The sequence below is a fragment of the Pterocles gutturalis genome, unplaced genomic scaffold (assembly GCF_000699245.1).
Source record: "Pterocles gutturalis isolate BGI_N339 unplaced genomic scaffold, ASM69924v1 scaffold16431, whole genome shotgun sequence".
In the NCBI taxonomy this organism is placed as follows: Eukaryota; Metazoa; Chordata; class Aves; order Pterocliformes; family Pteroclidae; genus Pterocles; species Pterocles gutturalis.
In genome coordinates, this window is record NW_010103334.1 from 31,326 (window position 1) to 51,364 (window position 20,039).

At 37.6% G+C, this 20,039-nt stretch overlaps 1 protein-coding gene across 1 annotated transcript in view; it reads left to right on the plus strand.

The window, feature by feature from the left end:
- ATP11B (ATPase, class VI, type 11B) overlaps positions 1-18,436 on the plus strand; it is a 47,337-nt gene extending 28,901 nt beyond the window's left edge. The window contains 5 exon segments of the mRNA XM_010086691.1: positions 1,487-1,552; positions 1,848-1,951; positions 2,579-2,744; positions 14,229-14,362; positions 18,096-18,436. Of these exon segments, the coding sequence (XP_010084993.1) occupies positions 1,487-1,552; positions 1,848-1,951; positions 2,579-2,744; positions 14,229-14,362; positions 18,096-18,177 (552 nt within the window). The 3' untranslated portion in view covers positions 18,178-18,436.
- The last annotated feature ends 1,603 nt before the right edge of the window (positions 18,437-20,039 follow it).

A 20,039-nucleotide genomic window follows, 5' to 3' on the forward strand; every position in this document is an offset into this window, starting at 1 on the left:
AGATATTGAAACCTAACAGGCAAATGGTAAGAGTTTAGAAGAGGAGGAGATACAATATTTTCTATCTGTTACTTCGCAGGATTAAAGGATGCAGCATCCGCAGTTTAAATGTGTTCAAAAATAACATGGTGGCAAGAACCTGTTCATGTTTTGCTTTCTATCCCTGTGACCATTGAGAGCAGTGTTAGCAAAGACACTTTCTTTCACAGCTCACTCAGGAGCAGTAGTCTAATATTACTTCAATATTATTATTGCAGCAGTTAACACCAAGCGTGTTGCTTGTTTAAACATTGCTATCACTGTGAAAAGTAAATAGAAGGCTTCAGAAGGCTTCAGAAGATGTGTTACAACAAAGATCTTTAAAATTTTCAGCAAATCCAGACTCATGGCTGCCTCAGTTTTGTACCTTGTGTAAAAATGAGAAAAGCAGTTGTGAGATCTGTCTTCAGACTGTTGGGGATTTTTTTTTTTTGTCAGAGCTCTGTAACAAGGACTACAACTGTGCGAATCCCAGTTCCGTGCCTCTGTGCTGTACTAACAAATCAACTCTAGGATGACTTTTGGTTGCCTGTCTGCATGTGGTACCTTTCTCCTTGCTTGCTTAGTTTGCTAAATACCAAGTTGAGGGGTTTGGTCCTTGTTCAGTATGTCAGTGGCAAAAATAGCTATGAAACAGCTACGTCTTTGGGTTTCAGCGCCCAGACTGCTCACAAGAGCAGAGCAGTTGGACCTGTTGTAGAATGGCAGCGTGTGTCTGAGTGGCATGTGTGTAGTTAGATTAGAAACCCGGCATCCCTGCTTGGTTGTCAGAGCTGAGATTTTATTGTTGTAGAACTTGTTCAGAGTTTTGATAGTTTAATTTGCATGGGCAAGAGAATACAAAAGTGACTGATGCGGCAGTTTAGAATTGAAGCTGAATTTTGTGCTTATTAGCCTTGAAACAAAGTGTCTTTTCCTTAGACTTTTCTTAGAAAAACACAATTGCACCATTATTTTTGAATTGTAAAATTGTGCTTGGGGTAAAAAGTGAACTTTCAGGTGATGCTGCATGTTGAAAATTATCTGGAAATGTTTGAACTCAAAAGTGTTTTGCACTTACATTAAAGTGAATACTTTCCACCCAATATTTGCTTTCTACTGGATGCTTATACTTAATTGATCTAATTGGTATCTTCATTTTCCTATCATTTCATGGTACTGTTTTGGACTTTCTTCATATTTCATGTAGCCCTTGTGGTGATTTGTTTTGAACCAAGAAGGAAGATGACTTGTGGGTTGCTAATTTTGCTCTTAACATAAGCTGTACTTTTTTTTTCTAGTAGTTGGTGTTGTATCCTTCTTGCTTTTTCATGATGATGAGTTATCACAAGCTTATGTCCACAAACTTGTTTCATTCGTGTAGCTGACTTGAGAAGAATCTGACTTACCATGAATACTCTTAACTGACTTTTTTTCTTCCATTGTTTTTACCTTGATGTTTTATTAGATGTTTGGAAACTGGACATTTGGTACTTTGGTCTTCACCGTTATGGTTATAACTGTTACGATGAAGGTATGATATCATACTAATTACTCTCTATGTTTGGGTGTACAGGCAAATGTGGAATAGAGCAATAATTTAAAATTGATTCAAAAATTGTACAGAAGTAATTGATTCTTGAGGATTGTAGATAAGTGATTTTTATGTTTGGTTTCAGTGGTGGTTGGAATTTTGCTTTGTAGTTTTTGCATGTTACAACACTACTTAGTGTTTGAGCTGAAAGTTCATAAGTATGTTCAGACCAGTATTTATCATTCTCTGTGAAGTGGGGGCAGAAGGAAGTTCATTGAAGTTATTTTTGTTTTAGATGGCACTAGAAACTCACTTCTGGACATGGATAAACCATTTTGTTACTTGGGGATCCATTGTATTTTATTTCATATTCTCCTTGTTTTATGGGGGAATTATCTGGTGAGTGATTCTTCTCCTTTCTATAGCACCTATGATAGATGAAGCTATGAAAAAACATATTCTACCATATTGCTCTGAATTTTGTGACAGTCGTTGGAAAGTAAATTTTTAAACCTAGAGCAGCCACTTGCTTTTGGTGTTTCTTTCAGAAATTTGAGCGATGTTTCTAAGCTGTCGTGTGCTCAAGGACAGGAATTACTTGTCTCTGACAGCCCATTACTATAAAGCCATCCTTGCTTTTAAAAAGTAGATAGGTTCCCAAGGGTGCTATGTGATAGGTAAATATTTGCAACAGAAATGAAGATGCTGGTATTTGAATCAGTAAAGTAATGTATTTGTGCTTGTATTTTGGGGTCTTGGAGGGCAGTATGGAGATTGATTTCCTGCAACACAATTTAAAACTAAACCAGAACGTTTCCCTCTGAAGTTCGGTACCCTTATTCCCCAGAGTTTCTCTGCAGTCAGGTCCAACAGACTGATAGACTTTTTTCATGGACACCATGCATTTGTAACTCTGCATCCTGAGAGACTTGCTACTTGGTGTAAAATAATACTTGAGCCTGCCTGTGCTGTACTTTTGTTTCTAGAAGTTCCTTTTAGTAATTGCCGCTTCTTTTATCTTTTCAGGCCATTTTTACATACCCAGGACATGTACTTCGTATTTGTTCAACTGTTGTCAAGTGGTTCTGCTTGGTTTGCCATAATCCTCATTGTAGTTGCTTGTTTGTTTCTCGATGTTGTGAAGAAAGTGCTGTACAGACATCTACAACCAACAAGTACTGAAAAAGCTCAGGTAATGTTATGCTTTTGTATCCAACTTGATCAGTAGTGAAAAGAATGCATTTGTTAAAATCTGTCTTGTAAACTAATTACTTTCCTGTGATATTTAATTATCCTCTTACATTGCTGTCATGTTTAATGAATAAAAGTGTTCTCATTTCAAAAGATAATTGTTAATTTAAAATTACAAGAATGAGGCCACCATATTACAAGGAAATAACATTTAAGTAGTTGGTATTAACGAGAGTAGAATTATTTATAAAGGGGTCACTCAGTCTTTTGTATCTTAGCTTGTAACTGTATGAGAGGATCATAGCACACACTTTTGTACCACTTTAAAGATGGTAACTTACTCTCATTTTTATCTAGGTATCAGAAGCTTTCTCTTCAACTGTAATTGGCAATGAATAGTCCTTAAAATGTCCTACTTTAGTAGGACTTGTTTTAATTAGTGTTTCTTAAGTCTTGATCATATGATACACCATGTATTTGATTGTTGATTATGTAATTAAAGATAAGCACCTGTGTGGCATTTTCATAAATTCATAGAAGAGGTCTAAAGATATGCAGAGATGATAGAATCTCCCTTCTGCCAGACACAGGCTACAAAAACTCCTTGAAATCATTCTGTTGAAATTAGACTATCTTTTAGGTAAATTTCATCTATGTTTGGGTGTTTTCTTCTTTTTAGTGGCAGTTATGGAGAAGTCATCCTGACCCATTGTTCTAACAGTTACTATCTCTGGTTTCAGTTCTCAGGATTTTATCTTTTTATACTTCTTCTGATAAATTGAAAAGCCTTCCATTAACTTTTTTTTTTGTTGTTCTGTTTGTGGTTAGGTTTGTGATCAAATTAATTTTCTCACTGATAAGTAGATTGGACTTGCATTTCTTGTTGAAAAGGTTATTTTCAAGTCTTTCAATAATTCTTGTGTTTCTCCTGTAATCTTCACCATTCCTCAACCTCATCTTGAATTTTGGATTTCACCAGTGGACACGGTATTCCAGCACAGCATACATCAGTGCCAAATATGGAAATAATGACTCCCCCAGCTGTATTCAGTTCACAAAATAATATACATCAATAACCTGTTATCTTCTGCATCTTTTTCTTATCTGCAAGCAGTTATGTTGGTTTCTTCCAGGTCGTTGATGAGAGGTCAAATAGCATAGGGCCAAAAAAAGTGTGAAAGTTAATGATGAATCCAATTGACAGAGATACCCCAGATACGGTTACATTCTGAAACCTGTTAGCAGTTTTTAGTCTGTCTGTGTGCCGTATTGATTTTGTGGTGTCATAGTTACTTAATCCAAATTACACTGAGCTGTGTGCCATACAGAACTCTTACCTGCATTACATCAGTACTGTTACCTTAGCATCTAACCTTGTAATTACTTTGATGTAAGTGCATGTTGATTTACTTAAAACATATTACCTTTCAAATTTGTATGTTGAAAAAATCCATGTGAGACAGTCTCTTAATTTGCCTTGGATCAACATCATGCTCACAAGCCTATTGCTAGCCAAAACATCCATTAGTCCCTTTTTAAAACTGGAATATTAGCTGCTTTTTCTAGTCTTGGAATTTAGTAGCTAAAAGCCAAGGTAAATAACCACTAGCTTTCAGAAAACTGTTCAACTAGACCTGATAAGACTCTTGATTGCATGCTATCGCACTTTTTGGATTAAGGTGGCTTGATGTAGGACAATTACTTGTCTATCTTTTTTCTTTTCTTCAAAAACTAGTGGCAATATTTATCGAACATTTCCCTTTCCTTTCTTCCTGTACATCAGCTGTTTCTGTCTGGCAGTCTTACCGGTATGGCTGTTGAGGTTTCTCATGTTCCTAAACTGCTTGAATTAAAAACCAAAAAAGCCCACATCTTTTTTTCCTAGCCTTATCCATATACTTCTTGTTGCATTCTCTTGTTTTCTGTATCAGTTCTAAAGAATTTCTGGGTTCAGTTTGCTTCCATTGCAGTTCTGTTGTCAAGGGCAGGGTTGAATTTATTTTTAAGAAGAAATCTTTGCTGAATGTCTAACGCCTTTCCTGTGGCTGTAACTTGATTCATAGCCATGGGGATTTTGCTTTGCACATCTCGATTAGTCATCTTTGGTTTTTTCCCATTCTACTTTGCCATTTGACAGTGTCAGCATTAGAGTCTATGTTTACCAAAATAGTGTCTTTTTTCCGAAAACACTTAATTCCTGATACTGCAAAGTTGAGATATCTAAAATCTGATTTGACCAGAAATGCTTCAGCAGCCACTCAGTGGTTCTTCTGTGTGTGTCTGATAGTGAAATCATAGTTAAAATATATTTGCGAAAAGAAGGCACCTGTTTGTTCCTTTCTTGGGGTTTAATCTGTTGAGATTTTCCCACTCTTACTTTTAATGGATCAACCAGACCCACTGAATTTTATCGGCTATAGTGGGGAGGAAATAGACTTAAATGAACGCGAACAGATGACCAACCTCTGACACGTTTATTGTCAAGAAGTGACAATGCTTCCTTCATGATTATGCCTCATTAGATTTGTTTAAGGTTTCTAGTAAATATTTTTCTTTCTGTTTCAAAGCAGAGGAAAGGACGCTGACTTTCACATAGAATGAGTCTGAAGAACGACTTTGTCCTAAAAGCTAGGGAATTTTCTGTGGAAGGCATTCAAAGAGTGAATATGGAACTTTGTATATTTCACTTTTAAATGCATTTTTCATAGTATGGATATACCCTCTGTCTAACTGTATATTTTTAATGATTGTGTTTCATTGTAGAACTAAATTTGCGTATAAATATAGTAAATTTGCATATTGGGGAAAAGAAAAAGTGTGGTTTACAGTTACTAAGTTTTTATCAGGGCAAGATACATTGTTACCTGAACTACTCATTGATTTTTTAAATCACAGCTATTTAAGTTATTTGTTTCTGTCCCACATCGTTTAAATTCTAAAATATTCTCAAGAGCAGTGAGCAAAACACAGGTTTCTCAACTAAAAATGCTTGCCCCCTATTGTCTTAAACTTTCAGAAACAAAGACCACACTAGTTGTGCGAGTTATCCAACTCAGTGCTCTGAATTCACTGTGTCTGTGGGCGTCTGCCTTACTCTAAGGTTGTAGCATCAACAGTCAATCTGTCTCTCATCAAATAGGTGTTACATATAGCTAAGTTACTTGCAAGAGAGCAGAGTTTAACTGGTATGAGAGAAACACTTTGAGAAATTTTGCTGAAGATAACAATATTTACAACTATAAGTTTCTGTCAAAACAGCATAAAAAAACCCAACTTTGTTCCATTTTGGGAAGCCAGTATATTAAAAATTTCACAGGCAAGCATGACTTGACTTTTACAGAGGGATGAATTTGGCTAACTTTACCTTCCTTAATGCACTTAGGGTGCATGTGTGTAATTTTTTTCTTTTCCATCTTATTATGTCTGACTTCAGTGTGTTGCCCTGAAGTAGCTTCTGGGTAATTTCTGACTATAGGTCTCTTACAGAATCATATGGGAGGAAGCAGACAGTAAGGTAAATCTGAATCAAAATATAAATCTTTGGGTAAATATAAATCACAGCACTCTTGAGAGGAGAAGGTAATACTGACTAAACTTGTCTGGTAAAGTATAGATGTAAAAGCGTATAGGCCTCTTTTCTCAGTATGAAAGCTAAAGTACACTTAAGAATGGTCCTACCAAACAATAACTGACTGTGATGATCCCAGGAGCTGTCCTGAAGGTACCAGGCTTGTGTTCCATATATGATGTGTATTCCACTTAAATAACAATGTCTTGTCCTGTGTCTTTCTCTTAGAAAATTACTGCTGCTACTTACTGACATGTGTGTTCCATCCCTTCTCTGTCCAATTGTAGATGTACTCCAACAGAGTTGCTTTAAGTGACGAGTTCATCGCACTGCAGCCATTGTCCAGGGCAAGGAATCAGCTGAGCAAAATTAGGTAGAGTAGGAGGGACAGTTCCTCATCAACTCTTATGCATGCTGAAGGTGAACTAACCAGTGCTGAGAGAGATGGGAAGAGGCATGAATATTAGGGGGTTGAGAGGGCAATATCTGTAGCACAGATACATTCAGTTTGATTATTTCTTGGCTTTGCTCTGTGTTTTTGAGCCAAATGCTTCTAAGTAGCATGTGTTGGACGTGCTTTTTTTTTTTAGGAAAAAAACATCCCTAGCATGATGCTCAACTTTCAGAATACAGATCTAGCCCTTCTTGCATCCATTTCTAAATAATCAGTTTCTAGCATGGTTATAATGCTTTTAATTTCTTTATTATCAAAATTAACAGTGCTTTTTGCATGTTGGATAATTTCAGCTTCATAAGGCCGTGACAGGAAGGTCCATATATTTCAGGCAGCAATTTCTTGCGAGTTGTTTGCCCATTTTAATTTGCTTTCCCTTGTGTTGGAAGGGCAGAAAAAGTTTTAAGTTTGGGTGCGTACATACACTTGTGCAGCTAAGGCTTTTTGTGTTTGTTTTGTGCATCTGTAAAGTGAGTGGTGTTTGTTTTCAGTGTGTATGGATACGTATTTCTAAAGGCATTTGGATACAAAGTTTGAGAAAATTATTCCAAAAAAGATCAAAGTGTCCATGTGTCTGTGTAGGTGAACTATTATGATTCTGCAACTCTTCAAATGCACTGAGTTCAGTACATGAAATACTATTAAATGCTGATTCTCGTTTGTAAGACTGAAACATTCATATGCATCAATGTCTCAACGTGATGGATGTTTGATCTGCCTCTGTATTCTATAGCAAGAATTAATGCGAAGACCTGATTCCTTTTAAATATTTTAAGGTGACTGCGTTTTGGGACTTCATTGACATTCGTTAAATAAGGGGAAGTAGGAGATAGGAAGCTGACATTGTAAATGATTAGCAGAGATTTTTTTAGTGGTTAACTGAAACGGATGATGCAAGCCCTTTTAAGGGCAGGGAGAGAGAAAAGCTTTGTATTTCCTCTGAAAGCCTGTGACACCTTTGCAAGGCAAAACTTGACATGACCATGGTGTTTAGCTGTTAGTTGTCACACTGTGAAACACATCAGCTGAGATTTCCAAACACCCCAGGGAGGTATTGGTGAGGTTTTTTTGCTGTCTTTTTTTTTTTTTTTTTAATTGAGCACTCACTACCTTTAAAACAGGCAAACTGCAGTATACGTCTTCAATTTTAGTGAACTTAGCAACATACTGGGGAGATTCTTCTGCAAAAGCTTTTACAAGTTAGCTTTTAAAATTCTTGGGTTTTATAAGTGTCATGTAAATAATTTACCTTTTTAAAACTTTGGATAAATATATTTCCTGCAAACCTCTGTATTTTCTCACGGAGTTATTAAAGTGAATTACGTGGTACATCATATCTACATCAAAGGCTTTATAACAAAAGATTCCGTTAAACTTTCCAAAACTAAACAAGTTTTAAGGGTTATGCAACCAGATGGTGAAAGAAAAATAAAGCTGTCTAGGAATGCAGCAGTTCAGTTATTAAAATACTAAAAATAGGAGAATGCTTCAGGGGATTCTTCATATCACACTTGTTCAAGGGGTTGAAAAAAATGGAAATTTGTTTTGTCCATGTGTAACAAATGATTATGCAAATCCAATCCTCTTGTATGTCAGAATTTTTACACTTCTAATAGTTAGAGATAGCTGAAATACAAGCACTAAGTGCCTTGTACTGTGTAGTAGAAGTCGTAAAGTGCAACAAGAAAGAAACAAGGGATCAGGTTTCTCTGGTTCTTTTTAGTCTTCAGACAAGGTTTGGAAGCTATCCTGTGAATCCTTACCTAAGCCAGTAAAAGGGAAGATAAGTCAAGAGATGGAAACTAATTGCTTCAATATATCAAAGAAAAACTGATTGGGAGTGAAGACCATGGGTTAGTTTCTGTGGTGTCCAGGGCAGCTTAGTAGAGCAGAGACAGCAAGGAAAACTTTAGAAATGTGAAACAAAACAGCTGCTTGGTGAGAGTAGCTGTAAGCAGCTAGTTCTGTCACACCTCCTTTATACATGCCCACCCACTAACTGCATCCTCTGTTACTGCAGAATGCATGTGGATTGGTGAACAGACTTTGTCAGTGTTTTGTTGTTTGTTAAATGTGCATTAAAACCTGCAAAGGAGTATAGCACCAGGTTAAACTGAGTTATGCCTTCTTCTGCAAATGTGCGTGCTGTTCTGGTGATAGACAAAAGGAGAATACCTTCATGAATGCACATTAAAAGACAAGCATGATGCTATAATCAATTTTTGTGTCTATAGGCTTCACAGTGCAAAAAATGTTCAAGTTTATATTAAGTACATTTGTGATGTATGGTTAAGAGCTGTGAGGGGGCTCTTTTAGGTGTCCGTGTGATTCCTGTGAGTCAGCAATGCAGTCCTGTGTGTGCCTGTTCAACTCGTGCCTCTGAACTTCAGTGTCACTTGTAACTTGGGGTGAAGAGGAAAGGGGACAGCACAGGTCGGGCGCAGGCTTTATGCTTAACTGGAGACTGATGACCGAGTACTTCTTTCCTCTGTAGCTGTCTCTGCCGTTCTTGGAACATGTGAAGTACATATCTTAGGGTACTAACTGGGCCCCATGGTATCTCATTTCAGTTTTTTTCTTTGTAAACAAAGTTTTATGTGTATATGTATGTACACATGTCTCTGTGCTTTGTGAGAACTGTCAGAAATCTTAAGCCATATGTGAGAATTGTTGCTTGGACAGATGCTTTAATTCTTCTTACTGACAGGATTAACTATATTTATAGAGTTGTTACCTTTGAACAGTGTGCTACGACTGTAACAATACTAGGGAACAGTAAAACACGAGATTTTTATTTACAGGGAAGGCTGTTAGTGCATATCATTGTATCTGGGACTCTCAAACTGTAGCATTTGACTTAGCACAGCCGAGACCCTGCTCTTTACCCATCTACAGGCCTATGAGTCTACTGTTGCCTTGTTTTCCCCTCTTCTCTGCACAGATCTGCTTTCTTTAGCTGTCTGCAGGACTCCAGGCTCCTGGCCCTGGCTTTATGGCCTTCATTACTTGTCTGTTTTTTTTCCTCTAGTTACTGTTTCATAGGATTCCCCTCCTAATAGCTTTCATATCTGATCCATCCCAGCTGTGTGGAAATAGAGAACAGACAGGTTTCTGTTCCTTCTACAGCATATGTCTTCTGTAAGGAATGTATAATTTCCAAGAAGACTATTCTAAAGTGCAAACGTGCATTGGCACTAGTGAAGTATACCAGAACATCTCAATATGCTAAACCTTGAACAAGGGTAATCTCTTCCTTTGCAGGTTCATACACTGTGTTAGCATAGTGTGGTGCTGATCTGTTAGCTAACCACAGAATCTAGCACAGGAAAAGGGAATAAATGAGAGAAGAATAGACTATTTTGTATTTATCTTCAGTTGCAGAAGTGCACCTATGTACTTGAAGATACTTTCATCTGATGACTTAGAAATAACAAAATAATGTGGCACCTGTAAGCTTATTTGATTCAGAGAGATGAAGAGTAGAAAAACTAGAAAAATGTTGGAATCTTAAGTTCCACTGAAGTTGTTAGATGTCAACGTTCTTGTATTTTCTTTTAAGATTTTAAATCTAATTGTTTGGGATTTTGGTATACAGTGTTTTAAGGGTTAAAGAAAGTGAGCTTTAGAGTAAGGAGCAAGTTTTAAGTCAGTTGTGGAATGGATGGTAATAACCATCTCATGTATTTTTCTGAAATGTTTGTGTGGCATCAGATGTTGGCAGCTAGGAACTGGGCTCAGGAAGATACACTGCAGTGCTCTTAACCTGATGTACAGGATTAAACATGTTTCCTGTTCAACAAAGCCCTAACTGCATATTTCAATGTGATTAAATGTTTAGTTGAAACATGTGTCTTGTGGAATACCCTGTAATAAGACAGACAAACTGAAATGGTCCTTTCTATTAGAAGGGGGAAAACAACTGAAACTCCAGAATCTGAAACGAAAATCTGAAATAGATTTCAAATTTATTGTGTTTTCCCCTTTTCTAGTCTATGGTGCGCAAAAAGACCAAGTGATTCTAATACTTGTGTACTGGTAAACTATACTTGATCCACCAATTAGCTTGAAAAAAATGTCTCTTTATGTTGTAAATATGCCTTGTTCTCTCAAGAACAGATCTGTAAAGTTAAAGTTCATATAAAAATGGTAAATGTTTTAACACAATGCAAGCATAGTGCTTTATAAGATTTGTTGCTTTTCTGTCCTTCTAGATGGAAGAAGATAAGGGTTCAGTCAGCTCAGCATGTGACTTTGCTGAAAGCAGGCACAGAGGGGAGGACAATAGGCAACTGCTAGATCCATCTAGCCTACCCGACAGTTCTTGCGTTCACTAGGTAGTACTCCCGCTCTACCCTAATGTGTGTGCATATATATACTTATATATATCATCTGTAGACAGTCATGGAGCCATCTCCAAAATACTCACATTTTTTGGTATCTACAAGAAAATTTGCATCATAGTATGTGGGTTTGATTTTTCCTTCTCAAGCTGAATCATTCTTTAATTCTGCGCTTCAGTTGCTTTTTGATTTATTACATGAAGTGGGCCATTATCATATAAAATATTATGTTTATTCTGCTCATGGATCTTACCTCATGAAAATACTTTATTTGCAACCAAAATATGAATAATATCAGATATTTCTCAGTACTTATTAATTCTTCAAAGCTTTGTCTCTCCTGCCTTTTGTTTCCTGAGGGTTTGTTTCAGGTCTTCAGAGACCATTAAGCTCTACTGCCTTACCATGCCAGATTTTACTCTGATATAAAACTATGATCATAATTGTCTGCCACAGAGAGAAAAGTGAGAAGAGGGAGTCTTTAGCATAATATAAATACCTTCCTTCCAAGTAGTAGATCTGAAGATAAAAATCCATGTTCACCAGGCAGTGATACACAATATATCTACACATAAATTGTAATTTATTTGTATGTTGTCCTTAATGCTCTCCCAGTATTACTTTACAGTTAACTGCGAGTTTGGTAAAACACAAATGCTGTTTCCAGGTTTATGTAAGGTCACATTTGCTTTTTTTTTTTTTTAAAAAAAAGTAATAATAACTTTCCCATAATTTGTGGTTCAAGCATGATCTTAGCTTTTTGTGAGAATCTAACTTGAGAAGAACGAAGGAGGTTGTAGTCAAGAGGAAACACCAGCCCTCTAAAATCCAGAGCTGAGGATTCACTCTGTGGAAGCTTGTTTGGGTTACTTTCTGCCCATCTTTGAATAAGATCTAGAGCTGCTATCTCTCAGGTTGGCACATTCTGGGAAAAAAAGTCTGGTCCATCTGATCCTACATGCAACCACTGTAATACTTTGCAGTAACTTTAAAGGCATTATGTGGTCTGCATCAAGATAATGGATGGACTGAATATTATTTTTTAAATCCTGAGTGTAGGAATGTCGAGAGTTGGTTTTGTATTGCTGTGAACACAGTCATGAAGATCACTGCATATGCTGTAGGGAGCTTGCTTTCTGACCTCCTAGTAGGAATGCCTTCTGCTCTGCGTAATTTCTTGTCCAGTGCAGCGTGAGCACAGTGTGAAGTTGCTGAGAAGGTCATATTTGCTAGTACTGCAATGCTGCAGATTGTGCTGTTCCTAATGGTGGTGTCTTCGGTGACAGTCCGATTGTGAGCAGATGTGATGGTCATCAAATAAGGGCGTTCACGGACTGGAGCTCTGAGGTGTGTTGTGTTTGGGTTTAACAAAAACCCCTTTTAGACCTGTCAGTTGCAATGCTTCTTCTGTCTCTCAGGTATTTACAGAAGTTCATTGTCACAGTAAATGTTTATTTCGTGTTCAGAAGAGCCCCCAAATGAGTGCGAGTTAGGCAGAAGTGTGTGTTCTGCCTGCACTCATTCATGGCTTCCAAGCTGCAGCAGCTGAATCGAGCGTTTCATTTGGAGTGCTTTTTGTAAGTGTTAACTGACAGTCCTATAAGCATCATGTTAAGCGGTGTGATGGCAAGATCCGGAGAGACCATGGAGAATGCGGAACAGAACTGAGGAAGGGGCAGGCATAGGAAAAAATGCATGGAAACACCAGTTCTGCCTGTGTCCTACCAGTTGAGATTTTTCTCTTGGACTTCCAAATGCCTCTTGTTTGTGTTAGCAGCCTCTTCTTTGTAGCATAGGAATTGTTCTGTTCTGAAGCTGTAATCTGTGCAGTTGCCTGTTGTGGGGGATTCGGAAGGAATGTGTCCGCTCACAGGAAACCATTCCCAAGGGAGACTCTGAGGTTCTTTGCTTTCCTTGCAGTGTTGGGCAGAGGTGGGTGGCATGAAAGAACTGGGGTTGGAAACCAAAGTCTTTAGACAACAGTCAGCAACCTTTGGTGAAAAGCTGGGGGAAGCTCTTAAGTGAGCTGTGTCCTGTCATAGACCAAGATGCCTCCTCCCAGATTTCTTCATTCACTGGTGTCTGAGAGTGAGGTGAAGATAATGGAGGCTTAAATTTAGCCTGTGTGTTCGGCTTTTGTTGGACAGGATGCTCTCATGGAGAGTTTCAAATTAAATTAAAAAGCATCCCCATACTCCACGGTTTTTTATTTCATTTTGGGAAGGATATTGAAGTCAGTTTGAGATATTCTTTCTCCAGCAGTACTAGATTTCAGTTAGATTTTTAGTTATGCTGCGGTTGACTAGTGTGCAAAAATAACACAGAGGAACACACGGATAGATGGCACTTAACCTAAACCCATACATCTCTGTACTACTGCTTTCATTTTTTTGGGGTCTTTTTCTCACCTACAAAGAATGAGAAGTAGCAAGTTTATTATGCTAATGATTAATTATTTGTCATGCTGGCATGAACATGACTGAATTGTTCTAACATCAGCCTTGTTTGCCTTTAGACAAAAGATATTTGCAAAGTCAGGAATGTGCTTTTGTTCCTTGCCAAACCAAAGGTACCTCTGGTAGTGATATAGTGTAAATTGTTATATGAAGTTGCATTCTACACTTGAGGAGAAGTTATTACTTACAGTCAGGTTGCGGCATTGTATACTGCAGCCCTGGTCTGAAGCTTTCTCTGGATAGATTTCCCTTAAAATAGGGCAGACCTGCAGCTTGTATAAATTGTTGTACCTCTGCTGAGGTTAATCAGGGCATCACAGCGTAAACTGCATAACACTCTCCTCCAGAGACTCGTTACAGCTGTAATGCAGAGAATTGCTAACCACTTCATTTCCAACGTGAGGCAGAGATGGTGCTAAATGATTTCTGTGTGCTCACCAAGGCTGTGTTCAGATCTTGGGAAGATCAAATTTTAGTGTATATAGACCTCAGGAAGGGAAATGGTAATGTTAATTAATCATTGTAGTTCTCCTATAAAACAAAAAAATATTCAACATTCTAACTTTAAAAAAACCTGCTTTCCCTAAGTGTTTTCTGATAACATCTTCATTGCTAGAATCTGTGAGTACTGATTTTTTCTTCTTTTTTTTTAATTTCCTCCTTCCAGCTTACTGAGGCAGGTTCAGGTATCAACTGCTTGGACTCCATGTGCTGCTTCTCAGATGGGGAAACAGCATGCACATCTGTTAGAAGAATGCTGGAACGACTAATGGGAAGATGTAGTCCAGCCCGGGTCAACAGGTGTGGCATTTCTCTCAATAGCCTTTGCTGCAGACGATTCTCCTATAAACTGGAACCTGATGAGCCTGCAGCAATAGATGTCTAGCAAACCAGCTGCAGGTTTTGTTTATTTAAGTAGGCAATGCAACTCTATTGTACTATTTTTTCATCCTAAAAGCTTAGCTTCTTGTTTCTTTCTGGTTGCTTTCTTTTGGGATGGGGAGGGGAAAAACGGTTTTCGAAAGATTTCTGTTAAAACATTTAGTTCGGCTTACTACAAGTTCTTGTGTTGTATCTGTCATAATTTCTCTTGATTTGTACATTCTTCTATTTAGAAAAATCAAGTCTTGCTGCTGGTTTTGTTCTCCTTTTTATGATTTTTTTTTTTTTTTTTTGCCTTCACGAATCAGGAGTTGTTTGTAAAGTCGAAAGACTTTTCCCTTTGGTTCTTGATGTACAACCTCCAAATATTTACCTTGGAGCTTGCATTACTCCTGACGATACACAAAAGGCTCACACTCCCCCCTTAAGTATAACTTCATTGTTAGAAGGAGAGTCTTTAAATCTTTCAGCCATTGATTGATATGAAGATGAAATATTTTTGTAGTATAACTTTTATAATCTATTTCTAAAACCAGAGTAATTGACAGAACTGAACCTTCAGGTTCTAAGAATTTTAAACATTTTTTTTGGTTCTAGAAGGTATATCGTCAAAATCATGTGTGCCATTTCAAAGTATGTGCTAAATAAATATTTTTCCTTCACAAACCACATGTGAAACAAATGGGATATCCCTCGGTGGGATAAGAGCACGTTAGAGTAATTGAAGAAGGAGCAATACAGCTCTTGCAGTCAGCATAGCTGTGAGAAAAGCTCTTAGTACATCTGCTAATGTGCCATCTCCCCATTTCAGATAAAGAGGGATAGCTAACAAACGTGGAAATATTTGGGGGTAGAAATAAAAATAGTCTTTTGTACATCATTATCTCTCAGTCCTTGAATGATGTCATGGTCCTTCACTGGTCAAAAGGCAAACCTGAAAAAGTTGCACTTCACACATTTTCAAGGAACCTCATTTTGTATTTGAGGAACTTTGTTTCTTTTGGTTAGAGGCTATGATATCATTCATTCAGTATAAAATCTTGTGTGGGTAATTTTCACTGACAAGCTTTGTCAGTTCTGATTCTGCCTTTAGGTATTGACTTGGTATGTAGTACATCTCTGTTTTGAACTCTTGTGTCAACACAGTGTCTGTGGCTTCAGTCAGTTTCTCTCTCCTGGCTTGCTTCTGAAATTTATTCAACGTTTCTACAATGTAGGGTATGATTCTGCAAAATGTTTTATTCCATATGAAAAATGAACTGTTATGATTAAGTACCTTTTTAATTCAAACTCTTGCTGTATAGAAAGCGGGCATGATGTATAAAATAAACAATTTAATAGAATTTTTAATCTACAAGGTGAGCATTTGATTGGTCTAAAAATCAACATCTTGGTAGGAGTTGCTCTAAGTTTTTTGGGTTTGGTTTTTTCCCCACTTCACTGTAAAACTGTGCTGTCCAAATGAAGAACTTCTCGTGCTACTTTTTATCCATTTATTGTTATCTGATTAGGGCGGATTTTTAGTTAGCATTTGCCTTAGTAACATGTGGTCTTATAAGGTAGGTGTTCTGTGTTTTATTTTCTGCAATGCATTTTACATTTTTACAATTTCCTCTTTTTTCCATTCAATTTTTCTTTCTTTAAGAACTTTCAAATATTTATTGAAGATAACCCATATTTGACAGAATATTAAACACTTTTTGAAGACTGCTTTTTCTCAGGTTTCTTGTCTGCTTACCTCATGTAATTTTCAGATCAAGTTCCACCTAGCTGAATAATTTTAGAGTTATTAGAACACAGAAGTTAGTGTTGTGTTTAATGAATATGCAAAACTATCTTGGTGCTACACTAAGGGCTTGAAGTTCTGTAGTTTTTGCTTCTGCCTCTGGTTGAAATTACTTGGAACCGTCTTCTAGTTTCACTTAAATTTATGTACAGAACAACAAGGAGAGAACTTCTTTTAATTTCAGTTGTCTTTGCTTTCTTTGACTTCACTCCCTTCCATTGAGCTTTGACACTTAAAACCTAGTCTAAAATCAAGGTATTCAGACTATTTTTTTGCCTTAAACTTTCCTGGTGATATGTGAAAGTCTTTGTTAATTTTTTTAATGTACTAATTGCTTAAATCACATGAGGCAGTTAAAAGTTGTGAAATGTTGAAGGTACAGTTAACACCTGTTTGGTGATTTTAAAATGCTTGTGAAATATGTAGCTTTTGTTCATGAGCTTGAGCTGCACTGATTTTTACCTAAAGCTGGCATCTTCAGAAGATTGCGCAGTCCCAGACAGGATGTTCTTTTGAGTACTTGTGCTTTATAAAACAGCTTCTTATTCAACCAGGAGGTAGCTGCAAATTATTTTTGTTGAATGAAGTGATGCTTATAAAATACGTTGTCTGTGAGAGTGCTGTAGAATGAAGAGTACTATTTTAAATCATGTTGCTGTAGCGAGCTGGTGTTGTATTGTGCTCCTGATATTCCGTCAAATATGATGTTCTGACAAGTATGATAACATGAAATCAAACATGGTATCAAATTTTTATAGAAACTTTGGATCAAAGTTGTACAAATGCTTGGAGTAGCGGGCCACGGGAATACAGTCTCTTGTACTTAATTTACTGCCTGTAAAATGTGTTTTAGAAGTATTTTCTATAGCTTCATTCACCAGTTAGAATATACAAATGTGTGTTGTGGTATGATAAAATACATTTTTGTCTGTCTATTCCATTAAATTGTCAGCTTGTCAGTCACTAAAATGTTAAGAATGCTGGATCACATACATTCTTGTACATAGGGTTCATCTCTGAGTTGTTTGAATCTGCCATTAGTAGTACTCGTGTCGAGGCACCATGTGTAAAAGTTCTCAAGAAACAGCAGATTTCTGACAGAGGCAAATTTGGAGGTGAAGTTCATTATCTTGTAATTTGTTGCCTTCCGACCTCATATTTTTCACCTTTTCACATACGGTCCTATAGTGCTGTTCAACCAAGAACATTATTTTTATCTTAAGTAGTAATCTGTCCTTAAGAGAAAGGCAGCGCGAGATCCCATCTCAGTCAAAAGCTGTGATGTGTCAGGTAGTTTTCCCAGTGCTGTAAACTTTAAGTTGAATTTAACAGTAAGAGATAAAATAGATTCATGGCTGGAGAGAAGTTTTGCGTAGCCACAACTTCAGACAGCGTGGATGTTTAACATGGGAACGCCAGTGTACTGGGTGACCCCGGCTGGCTGTGCGTACCACAAGGCTTTACTAGAACGATCTGAGGCTGTATCAAATCGTAGCGTTCCCGATGCCTCAGTTTAGACATGCAGCATTCAAATTTTCCTTCAGGCACAGTATTAACGCTTCAGTTGTAAAACTGGCATATAAACCTCTGGTCATTTTAGTTCTGAGCAATGAAAATATCTGTAGCTGAGTAAACTTTTCCGGAAAGGTAAATGCAAACTTGTTAATTACACAGTTGGCATGATAAATTGCAGTATGTTTTCAAAGGTTTGAATGAATTGCAGGTGCCTACATTAAACTAATTGATTAAAGAGTTCCTTTTGCCTAATCTCATAAGACTTCTATCTTTTGCTTTCATAGACTTTTCTCCTCACCTCTAGACTGTAAGTTCCCAGTCAGCCAAACTTTTCTTTTATTGTTGCTTTAGATCATGGAGTTCATCGGATCCCTTCTTTGCCAACGACAGAAGCATCTTGACTCTCTCCACAATGGACTCACCCACTTGTTAACAGGGACACTTGTAGATGCCTTGTGGAAGCCATGTGGTGCTCACACACCTGTAGTAGGTTCTGAAGCAAGTTCAGTGCTCCATCCCTGCCCTAGAAAAGACTAGCATGACTTCTAAATACAAACCAGGGCTACTCTGGTGGCCTGGCATAAGTCATCTGGACAGTAATTGCTTCCCATATTTTTTTATAATTATATTCAAAATCGCTAAATGTATTTTTTGTAAGGACTGCTTTTACCCCTGACCATTTAACCTTTTTTGTTACCATACAAGCAGACTGGAATCCTGCATTTGATACTTGAGATGTCAGTGCAGTGACAGTATCTTTCTCCTCCCAAATTGGAGTGATCCAATAGAACTGAATGGGCACAATGAAACTTTAAAAAGTTGCATTTTTCATTATGAATGTTCACTTTAAACACACACCTTAATTTTGAGCTCTTACAGATGCTGTTTTAGCGGTTTGCAACTCAATTTTGTTGTTTCCATGGACGGTTACTATATTCGATAAGCAATCAGTTCAGTAATTTTTGAGAGTTAAATACAATTGAAATATTTATGCTGGTGTATGAATGGCAGTATAGTCTGAAAAACTGTTAACTTTTGCAGATCAATAATTTGGAATAATAAGGGATGTAACAGTTCACTGTTCTCTTAAAGTATAATTCAGAGGCCAGTCATCTTTCACTGTGCCCTGGGTGTTTTGTTAACAATTCTTGATCCTGACATGGAAAAAATGTGTAAGAATTGGCGGATTGTGCAGAAGTCTCATCAGCATAAATTTTTTGAATTATTAATCCTTTAAAGTTGGGGGTTTTTTGCATGTTTTATTCTTTTTCATGTATTTATATTTGGTCATGTTGTACTTTGAAGATACAATTAATGCTTAATTATCTTCATATGTCTGAAGGATCTGAGACATTGATGGCAATGTTTTGATACCTAAGTGTGCCAATAAAAACCGATTGCACAGATGGAGCTGTGAATGGTACATCTTGCAGGTACATCTGGTGTCCCAGGAGAAATGTGTCTGCGTGTTTGGGGCTGGGTGGCAGCATTGGCCTGTTCATTCAGCTAGGATGACTAAACCTATGGGTTGTCTCTAGCTGTGGGAGATAAAAGGGAGGTGCTGCCACCAGGGCGTCGTAGAGCATTGCCTTAGGGACAGTGGTTTTTATGGCTAGAGGCTGGTCAAAATGCTGCTGCTTCTGGACCCTTGGTTGGGAATCCAGTTGGCAGTCAGTCTCTGACACTGAAGTCCCATCAGTAATTGGAAGAATCTTCCTGTCAGACAGCAAACTACGTAAAGCTGCATATTAAAATCATCTTGGGGTGGAATAAACTGTAAATCGAACACAGACTGTAAATAACATCTACAGGAACTTCTTTAATAAAGATACTGTTAAGCTTAGGATTTGGACAAAACTAGTATCAGGTGCTTTGACCCTGCCTGCACAGGTTTCTGCTGGTGGCTTAAGTGCTGTCTGCAATGCAAATCACATGGCAGATACTTCTGATTTCATAATCTGGGCAGACACATCCTGCCCTCCTGGTGTGACAGCTCAGTGGGGCCTGGGCTGCTGCCAGAGGCATGCACCGCTCGTGTTATGATCATCCCAAACTCTCCCAAGTTCAGTGAGCTGCAGGAGGGGAGGGGTTCAAGAGCTCCAACTTGTATCAAATGCTTCTGATGTTCCTTGCCTGGAACAGCTCTGCTGTTTATTATTCTTGTTCATGACTTTAACCCATATTATTTCACTTCTCCTCTGGACCTTTGCATTAATGCCTGGAAGCTTCACTCTAACCTGTTCAAGATCTCATTGTTCAAGGCAACAACGAAGGGAAGGCGACAGATGTCATTTA